The sequence below is a fragment of the Streptopelia decaocto genome (assembly GCF_964273445.1).
Source record: "Streptopelia decaocto genome assembly, chromosome: 1".
In the NCBI taxonomy this organism is placed as follows: domain Eukaryota; kingdom Metazoa; phylum Chordata; class Aves; order Columbiformes; family Columbidae; genus Streptopelia; species Streptopelia decaocto.
The window spans coordinates 119,886,217-119,905,559 of NC_138663.1; the positions used below are offsets into that span (position 1 = coordinate 119,886,217).

The 19,343-nt window shown below is 35.4% G+C and overlaps 1 protein-coding gene across 2 annotated transcripts in view; it reads left to right on the forward strand.

Annotated features, from left to right (window-relative positions):
- The window catches only part of HLCS (holocarboxylase synthetase), a gene marked incomplete at its 5' end in the record, with an annotated part of 122,463 nt that overhangs the window by 38,045 nt on the left and 65,075 nt on the right, over positions 1-19,343 (forward strand). For both annotated transcript variants that reach the window (XM_082058514.1, XM_082058515.1), the window contains one exon: positions 5,154-5,425. In XM_082058514.1, coding sequence (XP_081914640.1) covers positions 5,154-5,425 — 272 coding nt within the window. The remainder of the gene's footprint in view (positions 1-5,153; positions 5,426-19,343) is intronic.

Here is a 19,343-nt window from a genome sequence, read left to right on the forward strand (position 1 = left end):
AAGTTGAAATCCAATTCCGAATGCTGTGCACTCTTTATTAAAATGTGTTCTTTTCCACCAATGCTATTATAGAATTCATATGTAATATACACCTTTAAGATCATACCTGGAATGGATAGTAGTAATTTGTAAACAGCCAATTCAGGAAAAAAAAGCAGGTTAGCCATGTTGAAGGTGTGATGTCTATAAATGTGGTTATGCTCCAAATGGGCTATTCATGTGCTTCTCTAGAAGACTGGTACTTTGTGCCTGTGTAATCTTCGTGTGCTGTTAAAAAACAGATATACATCCATGATTTAATCAGTACCTCAACTGATAATACATGAATCAATCCATCAACTGCAAACTTTTAAAAAGCACAGTGAAGTAAAAATAGAGGTAGTTCTTTGGAAATGATTACATTTTAGGCAAAGGAAGGAGAAAAATTGTTAAATCATATTCTAGCTCTGTATCCAGAAAGTGAATACTTGGCCTCTTCACAAGCATCAGCTACAATAGGGTATTATAGTCACAATACTGAGTCATCAGTTAGAGCATTGGTAGTTAAAATTGTCTAATTTTTCCTCCCAGGGAAAGCTGACTGATGCATAATGTTTATTTAGTTTATGGCATTATATTTTTAGACTAGTATTTAGTTTCATCTCATTGTTTTTAATAGATACCAAGTGAATTTAAGCGGTGACTGAATTTTGTCTTAACTAAGAATTCCTTTGATACAAAGTTTAAGATCTATTGTCACAGAGTTTGGTAGAAAAGAGCAGCTCCCAAATATGCCCAGTGAGAGAGATACTGCATATGTCTGTATATGTATATGAAAATACATAGAAAAATAAGAAATTAGATCAAAATTCTCTTTATATAAATAGAATGTAAGAATAAAGTCTTGGATTTCAGATTATTTTGAACCATTATAACTGAAAATTTATGTGCTTTGTAAGTCTCATTGGTTGATAGAGCCCAGGTGGAAATAAAATCTTCTCCATCAGGAGCTGTAATTTTCTGTTATTTTATACTACAACAGAGGAGGGTCCATATGCAGCTGGTTTTTCTCTTGGATGTCTCCCTCTTTTCTCCTTATTATTCAAACTCAATTGCTAAGTAAGCATTAGGAAAACGTGAAACTAATGATTACGAAAACAAAAATAATTTTAAACAGCAAAAGAAAACTTCCTTTACTTAGCAGTTTCTTCACACACCTGACTAAACTCTTAAAATCATAGAAAGCAGATGTTAAATCATAAACAAAATACAGCTTTTACTCTTCCTTCTTTATGTTACAATTACCATTTAAACTTCAGTTCAACAACTTGCAATGTCAGACCTCTGATCCTTGGTACAGTGACTCATAATAAGCATTTGTGCTGATCAGTGGAGGAGCTGAGGGCACGTAGTATGCAGCATCTCAACTTGCTATTTCTATGAATTTGCTGAAGTAACATCCACTATATCTCTCCACCTGCTCAGAACAACTTTTCTTTCAGTGACACACTCAGTCTGACAATGAAAATTCTGCTGGTTGATCTTTGTCCCTGGGTACCAGATCAGTGAGGCTGTCACTGCTTCAGAATTTCATGTCTCTCCATCTTCTGCCTGGGAGGATTTAAGTTGTGCTTTGGAGTGCTGGGGGATGATTTGTTAGTGAGAAGTGGTGGGTAGTTCATGTTCATATAGTGCTTTTCTGCTTCTGGTAATTGTTTTTTACAATGCATTGAAAATATATTGTGCTTTTACTATTCTAAAGATGGGTAGAAAAAAATTCTCGATATAAACATTTAATTTATAGTTGCTTATTTTAACTGGGAAACTGATTAGCTCTCTTGTTGCCAAGTTGTTTGGTTGACATGTCAAATTTCATTCATTCCTTAAGAAAGAAGGCAATGTCTCAGCTTTACAAAATGTACATAGAAAATGTGGTCTGAAAAAGGAACAGTTTTATATTTGGCTTGGCTTCAGTTGTCCTGCCAAAACTGATGCAGTAATGATGAATAATAATTTCAGAATATATTTGTGCCTCCCTAAATCAAGTGTAGTTATTATATTTAAAACGTATGTTACAATATGCGTAGTACAGATTTTAGTATGATTATACATTTAAGTAGCTTCAGGTATTGTTGTCGGTGCCTGAAGCTACAGCTTGTTTGATTGCATACTCATTTGCAGCTTGTACCTGCATGTTGTAGGATTTTGATAATGGTCAGGGTAAGCAGTGGCCAGGAGTCTGGGTATTCCCTGACCTTGCATTGGGTGCCTTACTTGACACACCTGATCTGGTACCAGAGGTGTGGAAGACCAGGCGGTTTCTGAACCAACACTTTTCATTTCAATGGCCACCAGAGGTTGCTGCAGAACAGCGGATGTGGCTGGGATAGGTTTTGAATTTGAAGCTGAATCCAGAACTTAGCAACAAATCGCACAGTTCAGGTTCTGACATGATTATATTCCTTGTGAACGGAGTTGAAGCAGAGGTTAACCCTGACTTCTTGTATATGTTTATTTCATTATACAAAAATGTCCTTCTCTGTGTGCCAGTGTAATTGTGGGGAGCAAAATGCATTGGTAAAGCATCTGTGTTTCTGTAACTTGATGTGAAGGAGCTTCTTACAGTGAAAATTAGTTTTTCTAGCATCTACTTGGACAGCACTTGAAACTTTGCTTTGTTCAAGATGTAAACCCATGTTCTTTAGGAATTTTTAAAAATCAAATGCTGTTCTTCATTATGTATTACTCATGTTTATATTTTTGATCAGCTCACTAAACATGTACATTATGGGGAAAATTAGCTTCATAATTATACACATGTAACAATTCTTAAGTGGTTTGGTGTGTGTTATAAATAAGAAAATCAAATCAAGAAATAAACCTAAAAACTATGGGGAAAAAAATGACCTGAAAGAAAATGCTCAAGAGGATAAATGGTAGGAATTGTGTGGCATATTTGTAATAATGTAACATTGCACGTAAGTATACACTATTTCAGTCTTTTCAGAAAGTATGTTGTGGCAAAAGCACACCAGATTTTCTGATGCATAGTTGAGCACTTTTACTTTTTATTTAAAATGTAATAATATTTTGAGCGCCTTTATTTTTAACTTAATGTCTGCTTCTGCAAGTCAGCAAACCTGTGCTTATGTGAGTTAAGATTCTGCTTTTGTGTATAGGACTTGCATGCTCAGTTACACTAAGTGAATTTCTGTGTTCAGAAAACTATAGGAAAATGCACTTTCTGATTAAGCAGTTTTCATATACTCCCTCACAAAAATGAAAGTTGTAGTTTTTCTGAATATCAGTTACAGCTAATAAGTTACTCTGTGTGTGCGTGTGTAAAACAAGTAGGATAGTGTGTAAAGAGCTCAGCAGCAGTCTATCAAAGCTATGATTTTTACACTAAGTGAAGATGCAAATGCTTCATGCAGATCAAGTCAAAGAAATGCTCATAAAACCTTTAATGCCACATCGTCATTTCTGATGCATATGAAAAAAAAATAAAGTATTTCAAGCATATTTTGTCCAAGAAGCTAGATGGAAAGAGTTCAGATGAAGCTTTAGAAAACCAAGAAATGATAAGTTATTTCTCTGTAACTAAAATTTAGCTACTGAGTCACTCTTAGATCATATTGGGGCTTAGAAGCCAGTGTTTGGTTGCATTTGGAAAGAGGCGATTCCTTCCTTTGTGTTATGCTCTGCTGCCTGTACTACAGGGCTGCAAAGCAGTAAGTCTGCTGACGTTCAGCGTGCAAACGTTACATAAGAAGCAGCGTCCCTGTGAAACTTGAGAACGTAAAGTTTCCGAGGATGGACAATCTGTAGAAAAGAGTTAGGAACAGGACCACCTTTCTCATTCCTTCTTAAGATATAACAACGGGATTTGGGAAAATGGAGTAACTAGATAACTATAGGAAGTTTTCTCTTAATTGCAGTTTGTGGGTTTTAAAGAGTTGGGCTGGAGCTCAGGGACATCTTGTTCAAGGGCAAGAGAGCTTAGTACTGTCTTCAGCACTCACGTAGGAAACACTCGTATTCTGCTTCCCAGATATGGCAGTAATGTGAAGGAGAGGCATATATTTGGTCAGAAGTTTTTTACATAAAATTCAAATGTCTTTCTTTTAAAAATTTGAGGACAAGAATCACTAGTACGTTATTTTCGCTAGAACAGAATACATGGGGTTTTTTGTGGCGTTATGTACCATAAGAAAGACCACTTTGTCTCTAGGAGAGCTCTTCAAAATCTAAGATACGCACTTAGCAAAAAGAAGTCTCAGCATCTGTGTTCACGGGCTGTTAAATTACTCTTTTCAAAGATGTGGCAAACATTTCATATCAAATCTCTCAGAATAGAATTGGATATCTCAAGAAAGAGTTCTGTGAATGTGTAACATGTAACAGACAGGTAATAATCCCAGTAATGAATATCTTTATTTCACATTTAAAAAATGTATTTCTAAATAACATAAAATAAAGGAGAGAAAAATCAAAGTTTTGGTGTGTAGATATATAGAATTATATATGGATGTACTTGTATATTTCACATTTTAAATCTTTTGCACAGAAATGTGTACTAGCCATGCCATTGAACATACATACAGCTGCATTTCATACACTGGTGGTAGAATTTTCTTAGTTGGGTGCATTCTTGAGGTACATGCTTCTATTTTAGTTAGCTAATTAACAGCCACTTTTGTCTATATTTGAGGTAGTAGTAGTGAAGCTTCCATTAGCTGAAGGTATGAGCCTTTTTAGCAGTTGTTCCACTGAGAAATCAGTAAATGTTTTTCGTAGCTGCTGGTTTATCCTCCGCATTGATTCTTAGCTATGGACTAAAGGGCTTGCAGGAAAGAAACTTGGCATCTTGAAAAACATGCATAATACAGATGAATGTGTGCACTTCATGCTTCAGTATATAGCAGAACCACTACAAACCCTGTTGTAGGGAAAGATTAAGCCCAATTAATCTGCAAAGGAGCATGGTCTCAAGCCTAGGAAGAGAGTGCCAGTTAGTCAGGCCAGGCTGGACTAGAACAAGCAGCAGAAGTTGATCTTCGAAGAGGAAATAGAAGTAGTTTTCCCATTTTGAAGTAGAAGGTGATTGCATTCTCCGAAGAATGTTTGTATGTCTTCACATGTGATAGTCCTTATTTTATTTCCCTTGCCCACAGGAAATTCATCTTGCTTTTCTGAAATGGCTCGAGGGACATGTAGATGCTGAAGGATTAAGAACATCCAGCAAGTTGTCTCTTAAATTTGTTTCATCCTCTGAATCAAAAATGGAGATAACTCCGTCTCTCATGCCAGTCATCACTGAGATGGGAAGCTTCTCATCAGAACATTTCAGCCTGAAGACATATCAACAGAATCTTCAAACAAAGAAGCTTGGAAAGATTCTTCTTTTTACTGAAGTTACCACAACAACCATGAATCTTCTAGATGGGTAAGATAGTGATCTAGACCGTACCAAATAAGCTTTCTGATCTGGAATTCACAATTATAGTAACACAGAATGTTCAGTAAGAAACTTTTTTTTTTCCTTTGGTTTATTTGTTGTCTACAAGTTAGCCAAACTAAAATAGGCTGATTGTCTTCTAGAAAGGACACAAAATAGAGATCTTAGTGTTCACAAAATATTGATTGATAATGTGTAAAATACTAAGCCGTAAAGGGTGGAAAAATCTGAGAGTGACGCTTTTTTGTTTGGCAGTGTAGTTTAATAATTATTCCTCTTGCAAAGCATGAACATCACCATATGAAAGTTTAAGACATTAAATGTAGATATTTAGGAGATTATATGCATTTTCTAGTACAAGTTATTTTCTAAGCTAGCTATGTGATAAAAGTGATACCAAGTAGATTGTGGCACTAATTTTAACATCACTGTTTTCTCTCATTCCTTTTATTAAATATTTCGCTAAAATGCTAATTAGTAGTTTCTTGGACTTTCTTTAAACCTCAGTTAGCGTTGTGCTAGACATTCTTTGATCATCACATAGATGACCCTTGTGAATGAGTTGTGGGATAGCTTTGAGAAGGTAGTTCGTTAGAGTTTTGAATGGGATTAAGCAATATGAAAATCACAGTTACTAAATCTTAGGTTGGAGTCTATGTACAGAGACTACATTGTTATGTTTCATGAAATAGTCTGATGGAAAAAAACTGTCTTTGGGAAGTTGTTGCTCTTCAGGACAGGTTTTTCTAGGTGTATTTCTACCTGCAGCTATAACTTTTCTCGACAGCTACTTTTGAGTATGTGTTGTTTTATCTGCAGAAATTGCAAATGAATTTTACTGTTGAAAATAAACTCAGGAATTTTGTTTAGTCAACATGATCAGCTAAATCATCTTGAATGTTATTGTAACTGATTAGTTAACCAGCAATAATAGCCTTAGTTCTCAGCTAGACAGCCTGAATTGCGAGACCAGTATAAGTTACAGAATGTGCTTTCTTGCAAGTAAAAAATCCATCCTCTGTAAATGAGGATGGATTATAACAGTATTAAAATAAATCAGTTTGTAGTCTTACAGTTGACACAGTGATAAAATTACAAATGAGAATTTGTACTAAAATATTGCAGTTTAGAGATGATTGGAATCAAATACAAATTTATTTTAATCCAAAACTATTCTCGTTGTTTGCATATGTAGTCATGTGCACACACATTAAAGAAAATGTTGCTATCTAATTTTGCTGTTCCCCTTCCACCAGATCTACATCCTTACCCCACAACTGATTTTGCAGTGGCGTTTGGATATAGATAGACATGCTAGTTCAATAAGAGGCGACAAAGAAAAGAGTTATTTTAGGGAAGCATTTGTAGCATTTACTTCTTAATTTTTAGTATTCACAGCATGTTCAGCCCATTGGATTGAAAGCAGAAGTACTGTGAAGAAACGAACAAAATGATGATTTAATAGGTCAAGACCTTTCTTCCCTGACAGTTATTTTCGGTGGTCGTTCTCAGTAACATTATTAACACATCTCAGCAAGATTAAGTGTATAATTCAGAGTTTTGTGAATTTGTTTAGATATCACAAGCTAAACAGAATCATGTCTGCCCAATTTATACATGATTATATTATCAAGAAAGGCAATGGAGCTAGGAAAAGTGGTCTTGTATTTTTGATGGCTGTGGAACCTTTACTCTCTTGTCTTTAAAGTGCTGTACCAGCAGAGTGGTCAGCACTCAGGTTGCTTTTTTACATTAGGTATCCCAAATGTAATGAAGTGTTCACAGATGTAGGTCTTTGAGATTTACCTCATCATGATGTAGTAGTCAGTTTTCATCAGGTAAGATGTAAACTAGAAGTCCTGGCTCTAAGTAGTTTATACTGGGAAGATGATCCTAGTCAGATTATAATTTGACCAAGTAAATTTATCTTGCAGAACGACCTTTGTTTTAATAAGTTAAAATCTTTGTCTTAAGTATTATGGTTGATGTATAAATACTTGGTTGTCATGGATAATAGAATAATGTAGTCCATCTGATTTGTAACTCAGCAAAGTACCTTGAACCTTCACAGATGATAACATTTCATAAATCACTAGAAATTGATGCAAATACCTATTAGGTAAGTATTATTGAAAAAGAAAGTTGTCAGGTTTTTAAGGTACTTCCAAATGAACCCAAATGAATTTGTTAGGATATGTGTCTGTCGCTTTTTTCTAATTGCCAATTCTGAATGACAGGAAGACATATCTCAGGAAGAAAAATTTCTGTGGTTGAACAAAAAATAGGTACTTATTGATCATTCATGATTCCCAGAATAAAATGCAATACTGTGTTTATGTAATCATATATTGCAATGAGCATGTTAAAAGATAGACTCTTAGGTTTTATAAATTTTACCATGTTTGTGATGATTGAAAATATGATACAGACACCTCAAAAACTTAATTAGTGTGATTACTAGTAAATTAAGTTAGTAAATTAGTTAGTTAGTAAATGATAAATTAATTTAGAATTTAACTTTTGTGACTTTAGATTTTCTTATACCTTTCACACCAACTGAATGTCAAACTTTTGTCTCTTCTCCTTCTCGCTTCCCCAAACCTTCATACCCCCCAAAAATTAAGATGTGGAAGGGGAAAGTGGGCTGGAACTAATTTAATGGCTGAGCGACCTCACAGTAGAGAAACAGCCGGAGCCTAATAGGGGTCTTTGTCTGCATTTCCACTCTGCCTGGTAACATGCCAGTCAAAAGTCAAGCAAGAGAAACAGGTGGAAACTATTAGACCTGTCATAAAGTTTGAAAAATTGATTCTGGAGGCTAAGTGAATAGATTGAACTTGACAGTGTTGTCCTAAAGATTCTAAGGGAAAATTCTGTAGTTTAATTTGGGATCCCTTGATTGTTCATTAGCTCTCCAGATGGCAGGTCTCGGTGGTTTGCATATTAACGTATGCACTGTATCATCATTGGTGTACATGTGTGTCCTAAGGTAACAAATTAAGTGTGAGTTCACCTGTAGGTATCTAAAATTAAATGGCATTAGTCTAATTTTAAAATATAAACTTGTTTAAATGTCATATAATTTTAAATGATCACTACTGCTTTTATGATTTCATGATTTCATGATTTCATGTTAAAATCTTTATTTGGATCCCTTGAGACTGTTTTTAAAAGCATATCCATTTTTATTTCTTAAACTGAAATTTAAAATCCTTTCCAAAGATGAGAAGCTCCCTTGTTTTTTCTCTAAAAAGAAATAATTTCTTTAATTTTCATTTTAGAAACCTTATTTTCAAATATATTTATCTTAATGCCATCTGAACAGGTTAGCCTTGCCAGAAGCAGTTCCACTTTCACTGTCTTCTCTCCTCAGAGTATGCCTGGGATTGCATGATTTAAGATGAAACTGTTATTTTTGAGGATGTATCTGGTACAGTGAGACAAGGGTTACATTATAGAGACAATACTTATTAGATTCACAAGACTTGAGACTGATGAAGAAATATTTCTAGCACACTGTAATTGGCTGGAATGGTTTCAGAAGCATTTCATTAAAAAGTAAATTAATTGGTTATACATTTCAGTTTTATACTCTACCGGCACCTTATGTCCTGTGTTTAATGTTTTAGTTGGCAGAAGGTTTGATTTGTACATGATTAAGCCAGCATGCGATGTATTCAATATGAAATGCCATTTTAGATCACTTTTCCTCAATATTTAAGAAGCACAAATTGCTGTTGTTAGGAAGAGTTTGACACAAAAATGGTTAATTTTAGTGGAAATGAAATGTGGGATAAAGTTGCTTTCATAATTCCTGAATAGGATATTTAAATAAAATGTCAGCTTTGAGTAAACAATTTCCAAACAGTTAAAAGCTTTGAAAAAGAAAATCCTTTACACTGTTGCTGCCCTTTTAGTTTTTCCTTATGCTTTTCTAGATACATATTGTTCAATTAAAAAAAAAATTGTACTGTAGCTCTAATTTTGGAAAGTGGGCATTAGGACTCATTTTAAAACTCTTTATTTGTATTCAAATACACGTTCTGCTAACGCAGGTATGACTTAGCGTAAAGTCAGAGTAGCATTTAGTTGAAGGAGACTGGAGTGGCACTTCAGAGGCACAAGCAAACAAGCTGAGATTGACAAACTGTATTTTGTGCTTAGTGATGTTTTTTTCCAAATCCATGCAGTGTTTTATTCTATGTAAACCCAGTGGTCTCACGTTTAGCCCTTCCGTGCACCTTGATCATCTCCCTTATTCTCTGTTGAAACCATATTTTTTAAAAAATAAATAAAATAAAATCAGAGAAGTTGTGGGGAGTGGGTTGAAGTGTGGTTTGAAGGTATAATAGAAACCTGGCATTAATGTAGTCTTTGCAGATATGCCATACAGTCACAGTGCTTATTTTCATTCAATCATCAGGCAGGCCTGTTTAAAACCTTCCCTCTCAGATACTTGTCTCAGAATTCCACTAGGGCTGTAACTACAAGCCAGAATTATTCCTCTTACAACTATTGGCTCAACTTGATTGACCATTTTCTTAAAAGCTATGAAAATTATTTACTACTTTTAGTATTATCTGCACTAGCCATGTCTCATAATCTAGGCTTGGGTGAGTGGGGAAGCTGTTTTGCTGTAATAGTCAAACCCAACTGCAAGCCATGTCACTGACCTTGTGGTTTACTCTCTTGAAGATGTAAGAGTCATTGGAGTACAAAGTTTTTGAAGACTAATCTTTGTCTTTTAGCGTGGTGAGACTATTCTAGTACCTTAATAGTCTACTATAAATATTTTATCACCAATGTTACCAATTTGTAAAAATTATCCCCTTACATCCTGCTTTCTCATGAATGTGTGTTGGAGACATAGAAAATACCATGGTGGGCAGGAAGGATGCCTTTCTCTCAGGGAACAAATATTGCTACTGGATGTTAACAAGTGTGTGCTGGTAAATCATTCAGTTGCATTTAAATGGATTGTGCGTTTTACACATAACCTTTTCCACAGGTATATATAAGCAAAAATATTTTATTAGTTTGGATAACGAGTACTTCTTTGTGCAGAGAGCTCTCACAATAGTTCATGTTGCTTTTTACTGCTTAGATCCTGTGGTTTTGTTCGTCTGTTAAACTGTAGTGTACAATAGAAACACTCTGCTTGAGGAACGTCTGGCCTTTTTGAAAACTCAAGTTAGATACTAGTGGTGATAGACCTGCTCTTTAAGACATTTCCTAATAGAATCATTGTCCCTCTCATTTAACTTAGCGTTGATATAGTACCATGTTCCTTCATTCCTTATATCATTGGAGTTACTCACTTTTAAACGTCAGGGGTTTTTTATATGTAGGGTCCAAGACTTTTTATTCTCAAAATAAGAAAGTTAGTGCATTGGAATAGCTGCTTCCGTGCTTGTTTTCCTGAGGGTTTTTTTATATTCAATATTTTGTGCCTTCCTTTGGTGGTAGAGATTAGCTCAAATAACAGAATGAGTTTGTTTCGCTTAAATGAAATCAAATTAACAGTCATTTTTGCTAATTTAGTTTTAACTGTAAAATATTTCATACTTGATTCTTCCATTTGCTTATTGGTAGTGTTTTGCATCATCCAGCATTAGAGAAAGCTGTCCTTCAGCCTGATAACAAAAGATCATACAGGAATTTTTGCAATACAGCCAAGAGTCTGTTCCCTTCCTTGCCTGAAGAAAGGGAAGAATTCGGAAGTTTTCGGCACTGATTTGGTTCTGTGCCGTTCCCAGACTCTTCTCTGCGATACCATTTTTCATTACATGCTTGCTGAAAGATTTCTGTATTAGGATTTGTCGTCTCCTTTGCGTCAATTTGCTTTGCCTTTCTTTCCACCTGTTGTGAACAATTCTTGAGGGCGCTAAACAATTAGGTCCCTATTTTCCTGTCACGCACCTTGTGTGTCTGATTTTTCATGGAGTTGAAGGCAAAATGTGTTCCTCTTTACTTTTTTGTTACGTAAAATCAGTAGATTTTCTTCCTGTTAACGAAGTGGGCCCCCTGCTTGCACGGTTTCTGTCAGTGCAGGGGGAGGTTTGGCATTCCCAAAGGGGATTGAGTCGTAAAAAAAAGATACCCGTTTTGCAGAGCAATTAACCCACACTGAACTCTTATGGTATATTGTATTACCCTGCTGCTGGAAGTTCCTGAATAATTCGCATTGTCGTATGAATACACATGTAGCCTTGGAGCACTCATCATTCATTAAATATGAACGGAAAACGTGTAAGACTGCACAGTTAAAATGAGAGCTAAAGAATGGAAATGGAAGGGTCTCAATAACATTTGTTTTACACGGTGATGTTGTCATGCACATATTTTAAACCAGACTTTTCATATTAAGATGAAAAAATGGAATGTCAAAGTTACAAATCACATTTTATTGAAGAACAGGATTAACTTCAAAAAGTATATAATACATGTAATAGAATACAGTAGATCATAATAGTGTATAGTATATTGTTATAAATATTTATAATATTAATTACAACATGTTACATGTGTATTATTGCTGTTCATTTTCTAAATCCGTGACTGTCAATTCTGCCTTCGAATTTTAACTTCTATTTAGCAAAAAGAATCGTTGCTTAAGCATAAACCACCCATAAGCACTTACAGACTAATGTTTGCATCTCATTGAGAAAGAGATTTTTGTGCTTTTTCAATCATTGTTTTGTAGCATATTGTAAGTATAACAGTGTGAGTTCTGTAGTGTCAGTGTGAACGCGTATCAGGTAGGGCTCTCCTTGTGCTCACCAAACAGCTTTCTGTGCACTGAGAAACTGGCCACCTTATTGCCACTTATCAGAATAGAGCCTTTAATGAAGCCATGTGCTTACAGAAGTAAGTTAAGAAACTCAAAAGAGAGGCAGAGTAAGTGTAGGACATGACCCATTGATTTTTAAGAGGGAAGGGTAAAGCACAGCAAAACTAAATAGCTTGATAATGTGGTGAGATGAAACAACCTCCCCGCCTCCTAATTAACCTCTTTGAGTAGGCTGGGGCTTAGACAAGTCAGGGATCTGCATTTCTCCCCCATAACTTTTTATTGTAATTGTTACAATCATTAGGCTAGTGAAATAATAAATTGAAGGGGTTGCATTCAAATGAAACAGAATAGCAGTTAGTGACTTGATAATATGTTTGATTAAAGGGTTGCCCACATTATGTGTGGGTGGGAAAGCCCCAGTTTAGGAACTAGTAAAGAATCCACTTGGCTGAGCACTGCACATATTTCTTACACTTGACCTTTGAAGGAGATGTGCTGGAGGTATTCAGCACATACAAGTTACAGACTCTGTATTTTTTCAGAAAATTTGAATTCTGGAGAAGTGGAGCCCCGTATGCGTTGCTTTGGCAACTACTCTGGTCATTACGCTGCCTTTGAGTGATGTGCAGGGCCTCCCTCAGCCTTGGAATTACATCTAGAGAGTAATTTTTGTCAGTTTGTTTTAGGAAGCTGATAGGCTGTGTGCTAGGTTTTGACTTTAACTACTTTTATTTGAAACTATGATAAAGATCTGAATGTTGAACTACAACTAAGTGCAGTCTCACAGTCTGATTTATTCTCTGGAGATGCCAGTTTCTCATTCTGGCTACACAGGGAGAAGAGTGTAATCAGATTTCTTACAAACTTGAAGTTAAATCATGGCTTTCAGTTTCCCTTTTGCACATCTCCTTCTCTTTGCCCTGTTAGGAGAAAAAAAAGAAAGAAAAGGAGTTTGGCTTTACAACAGTGTAGGAGCTAAGGCAGGAGCTAAGAAACCTAGGACATGCCTGTTCAGGGAAGTTTAGACAGCACCTGTTCTGGTGGTGTTATGAACAAACACACGTATTTTTGTTTGTTCTTATGCTGCCAATCAGAAGATAGTGATTTCACTTCAGAATAATTCCCTAATTGTTTCCAGGGCCAAAAAACTTTCAAGGCTTGTGTAATTTCTACCTTAAGCTGTAAACTAAGAAAATCCCATAGAATCTAAATTCTTTACCTAAATCCCACTGGCCTAATTTATTTTCACTTATACTCCTAGTTAAAATATTTTAAGAATCTGTTTGTATTCAAACGAAGGCTTGCATTTATCACACCTCATATCATTTAGCCTAAAATGTCATGGCCTGTAGAATGGTGTGTAAAAAAAAAGCGAGGTTCCCCCACTGCACTTTTGTGATCCCCAGGATTGCTGTAAAATGCTGTACCTCATGTTGCTTTCAAAAGAATTTACTGGCATTGTTCTTGTTGCTTAACTGTTAAACGTGGATGAATTTCCAAATGTTTTTTGTAAACTTCAACTGACACTATTTTTACTGATGATATTATCTTACATTAAAAACCCACAAGTATTTTAAAGGGTTCTTTGCAAACACAAAGCTTTTGTGGCGTATTACATTAAGGAGTTGTGGAATACAACGAGAAACTGTCCTTTAGGTGTTTTTCTTTGGATCTGTGTTTGAATGGATCATCAGTCTGTTCATTTACAGAGGAAGATAAAGAGGTATACCGAACAGAAAATTAGAGGAGGAAAAAAAGTAGGGAGATGGAGGCTGAGATGTAGGAAAGAGGAAATGAAAATATGGCATTCAAGGGAAACAAAGCTTATCTGTATTGACTGAACATTTCTTGAACAAATACGTAAAGGTAAAATAAGCAGGATGTTACAAAATAGCAGTATTAATTGGGGGGAGATCTACCCATTGTCAGAGTGCTTAGCAAACCAATAACTGATCAGAAACCCAATTCTCCCTTGTTTAAATGGCAAATTTTCTACTGAAAGATAATTTATGTAGTGTTTGGGTTTGATTTCTTCTGAGGTCATAAAAGCTGGTAATAATCCCACTTAAGCATGGGGTGGTTACATTTCTAATTTTTTTTGTTTGAAAATTGGGTAGTATGAGGAGAGGAGAGCACTTTATTTTGTAGAGTCTAAATAATGATTTTGTTTACAGTCGCAATGGAATCTGCAAATTATGGTGTCCACTTCACTTGTTTATTTTTAGTCCTAATTTTAATCTTTCCTACCATCATAATAATTTTTGAATGCCTAATCAGGAACCCACAAATTGCTTATATTTCATGCTTTTAAAAATGCAGCTTACAAGATACTGCATTGTACATTTGGATATCGTGTAATTAATTAAATTGCATGTTACTTGACAGCAGAAAAGCTTCAGAATTCATTCCACCTGACTGTAATGCTTTCCATCCATTAATTTAATATCTTTATTCAAATCCTTGGATAGACTGTTAAAATTTCAAAATGGAATTTCATTCACCCATTTCTAAGCCCCTGAAACATATCGCTGGACTTAGATGGGCTGTGGACTTAGTGAAAGAGAACAACATATTTTTATGCTGCTGCATCATCTTTCAGCTAAAATATTTCACCCCTATAATAAGTTGCTTTGTTTAAACATAAGGCTTGATTTTCTCATATGTCTAAAGGAGAAAACAATCTGGTCTTGCAAAATAGTTGCTATAGAACCAGCTTTCTTTTAAGGGTGTGTATTGCACAATACGAGTGTTGCAGTGAAACTGAAATTTATGAACACTGAAGAAATAACATGCTTTAGTGGCTAAAAATAATATTTCCCTCTTCACTGTAGTAAACCAGGGCGTGATACCCTCAGAACAAAATAGTTGTTTGATATACTGGTGTAGATGCAGGTGTCAGGGGTATCAAACAGGCTTACAAGCTGTTTTAGAACTGATTATTACTGGCATTGGATATAACTCTGATGCAGTACTGATCTTCTACCAAAAAAATATTTTCTTTCCTTGTTGAATGTAAATACTCACTCCAGCCTTTGGAGAAAAAAAAAAATTTCTGTCTGTTTTCTTAAGGTTTTTTAACCTTTTTCCTCCAATAAGCTCTGTTTGTGCTACTGGCTTCTGAAACAGAAGTTTTGACAAGATCATACATTTGGGAATGAATACAGAATAATGATTATATGATCACAATAAGCCATCCATCAGGCTTCCCCAAAAGAAGAAAAAAATGAAAGGATTATTATTTTACAGCTTTTAAGTTTCAAGACTGAAAACTAGCTAGTGTTCTCACTCAAGTCTTGATTTATTAGAAAAAGATAACGTGTATACTTTATATGGAGAATGGTACCAGATGTGAGATATAACACAAATTGTTGGTGGCCACCTGCTGTAGCGCACATTTAAAATATTGCATGGTAGCTGATGTCATGTAGAATTCATGTGATAGAGGATAATTTTAAGTTAGTAGACCATGTCAGGTTAGGAAGGATCAATGCTTGTGGAATGCTAAATATTTTCCATCCTAATTTATCCATCCATTTGAAAAAAAAAGCAAAATAATCACCTTTTGCCAAGGTTTCTGAAAAGCAGCTGTGAGTGGTTTGGCTATGTCCTGTGGTAGGCAGGTACCATGGAATTTTTAATGGGAAGGTGTTGGAAAGTCAGTAGAGTGCTGTGACTCAAGCTTATTCGCCTGTCGTTTTGTTTCTGCCTTATCACCAGCATTCTGCTACCATTCAGTTGTTACATTGACATGGTTTTCTTTGGAACTAAGTGCAGATTTCTGCTTATATTGTGGTTATTTCTATTCCCAGTAAGTTTCCTCACACATTTCCAGTAGTTTGCTGCTATCAGTAATTTTTATTTCCTTATTTTTTAGTTTTTGGTTCAATTTCATGTTTAAGATGGGTAAGATATAACTTGCTGTTACTACAATTTAATTAATTAGTATCAATTGTTAAAACTAGAAATAGCAGAACCCATGTCGTCTTTTTTCTTTTTTTTTCTTTTTTTTTCTTTTTTTTTCTTTTTTTTTTTTTTTATTAAATGTAATTTCCTATTAAAATAATTCAGATAGATGCTGACTGATAAGGAAAAAAATGAGGAGAATTCAATCTTATTTCAGTTAGGAACTCAGCTGTTGGCCTGCTATATGCTGGAAGAAAACTTGTTTTAGTAAACTATATTGGATTTAGCTTTTCCTATACTTTGTTGTCTTAAAATTCTTCATTGGTCTGCTTAAATCCTGCAGTTCTGAACACCATTTGGAATGAGTAAATTGTAATGATTAAATACTTTTAAAAGAATGAGTAATATTCTAAATCTGCCCTTCCCTTTTTGTGTGTCAGCTGACTTGAAATGTGTAAATTACATATATTTCAGATGTGTGTTGTCAGGGATTTGCATGCTGCCTTCTCTACCTTCTCTGTTACTTTTCATCTGCTTGATCTTCCTAAAACCAGTTAAGACATTTTTTATGCTAGAGAATGGATTCAAACTTCTGACTGTTTTCACAATGTGACTAAACAGCAATATCAAGTATGAAATTTAGCACAATTCCACCTTCTCTTTAACAAACAACATAAATAGTTCAAAAAAGGTAAAACCGAAAGGAACCTGTGAGCTCATAAAATTGAACTGGTTTTAGCTATGGGTAGCAGAAATAACATTTGTTTTTCCAAGTGTTTCATACAGAAATAGGAATAGACAAGAAGAGGTAGACATAAATGTCTTCTGGTGACATCTGTAAGAATAGGCATACCACGTTGTATGCTTAATGCTAATTGATACTATTCTGCAAGACTCGCCAGAAAATTCAACGCAAAATTCTATGGAAACCCTCTAGCAGAAGAAACAGAGAAACCATTTGCTATGAAGATTTTAGAAAACAGTCAGATTTTAGGGAGAAGAAAAAGGGAAGGATAAACTTGGAGTAAAATTGGAGATTTCTTTTTTATGAAGTCCAGGTCGATCAATAAACAGGTCCTGTTACATGTTTGCTGTAACTCGGTGAATGTCTGCTGGTCATCATTAGCTCCTTGCCAAAGGTATGTTACTGTTCCAGACTCTTCTGGTTTTTATTTCAACATGGCATGGGTGTAGAAAGGATGGTAGGTGTTTTGGGGAGTGCAGGTAATTGGAACATTAGGATTCTGCTTGACATCCTGTATTTCATTTAATGTACCATTTGGTGTTTTCAGCATTCCTGGTCATCACAACAGATAATATTTAGCCATGTACAAATTATATTTCACTGGCAACTGGGGAACAACTAGACAGAAACTGTAGCCCTGTACCTGTGAAGAAGGAATGAGCATTCTCCAGTTGGCTGAAGCTGTAATACAGGGTGTTCACGACAACAGAATTGTATTGGGTTAGAGGGAAAATGGTGATTTGCTATGAGGCATTAGCTTAATAACCTGGTATGCCAACAGGAGAGGTTAAGAAGGGTGAAAATGTTCTATTTTGATGTTTTGCCAAGTTAAGCAGTGAAATATTGTGAACATGAACCAAGTGAAATGGAATGCTTTCTACTTGGATTTGAAACCAAAAATCTCAGTGAGTGAGTGATAATTCATAAGTGGTGGAGTGTAACAGTAGATAAGTAGATAAGTACCCTTCCTTCCCTGCTTCCTCTCCCACTGAGGAGAAATTGCTGAGCAAAAATCTGCAGTGCGGAGGTGTTTATTTTAACACTGGGAAACACTTATTACTTCAAATATTTGCCTGCTTGTATATCATATCTATTATACCAGATGTGCTGCATACAAATTAGACATGGCTCGTAAAGTGTGGTAACCCTAGATTTTCTAAGATATTGGATGTAAATTTTCCTTTTATTTAACTGTTCTCTAGCTCATGTCAAGGAGGCTTTCTGGTGAAGGAGGGCTATACTTTTTATTTAAAATCCTCAACAGAGTTCTTCCCATACTTTTAACACACACTTTATTCAGTTCTTAAAAAAAGAAAGATCTTTAGATGGTGTTAAAACAAGAAATGTAGGAATGGAGGTTGCATTTACTGGATCTGGAACCAAGTTTTCTTAATTACTTGGCTAAGTCTGCAGTTGCATTTGTTTGGTACCTAGCGAAGCGTTATTGGAAACAGGGAAGTATTTTCTACAGTGATGGTAACTATACAAAGAAAGATTAAGCTAACTTCAGATTACAAAGTACTAGATCAAAGATGAATAAAAGACAAAAAGTAACTCCTAGAGTCAAACTATGTTATAATTTCTTTTTCACATTTCCTCCTACTGTGAGGTAATTCAGATGAACATTTTGTGTGTGTGTTTATCTTATACTCTAATGGATTCTGGCACAGGAGACTTCACATATTAATTTGGTTAAAGAGAAAGTTGGTTTTTTTGACAACAGTGCTGCAGGCACCTGGCTCTGAGCTTGGCCAAAGAGCTGCCAGGCGGCCCTACAGGCTGCTCTGCTGGGGCTGTGCGCCTGGTCTAGTTGGTGGTGGAGCCAGCAGGCAGTCGCGTCCAGCACAACGCTGGGTGACACAAATGAACGTCTCTTCAGTAAACTAGTGTTTATTTTCCCTGTATTTAACAGAATCATTAAACACTGAATTCCAAAAAAATCATGTCATGGATGTCTTTACAAGCTTCAACCACTTAACTGTTAAAAAAGCTAAATGTTGAAGGCTGTGTATTACTATCTGTCCTTTAATTTAAAAAAAAATCACGAACTTCGATTGTTTTGTTTTCAATCTGTCAAGTACTTCAGGTCTTTTTTTACTGTGTGATATTAATATCATCAAGGGAATGAGCTGCAAGGCAGAAGTATTTGCCTAGTCTGTGTTTTCAGTTTTATGTGTTCTAGTAAATCTGAGGTGCTTCGTTCTGGTTTTCAGGTTTCAAAATACATTAACCATCTCTCGATCTTATGCAGTGGCTCATACCCACCTCATTACAAGAAGGGTAGGAATATGATCCCTAGATGTGGTTTTTCCTAAGTAGGTGATTATTGGTGTGTATGCCATTTGTGCGTAGATTTCTGCACTAGACCATATGACATAGCATATTAGGACTTCCTAGAATTAGTTACATTTACATGAAGGGCTTTTTCTGTGTGAACGCATTCTGGAGGGTGGTTTTGAAACACT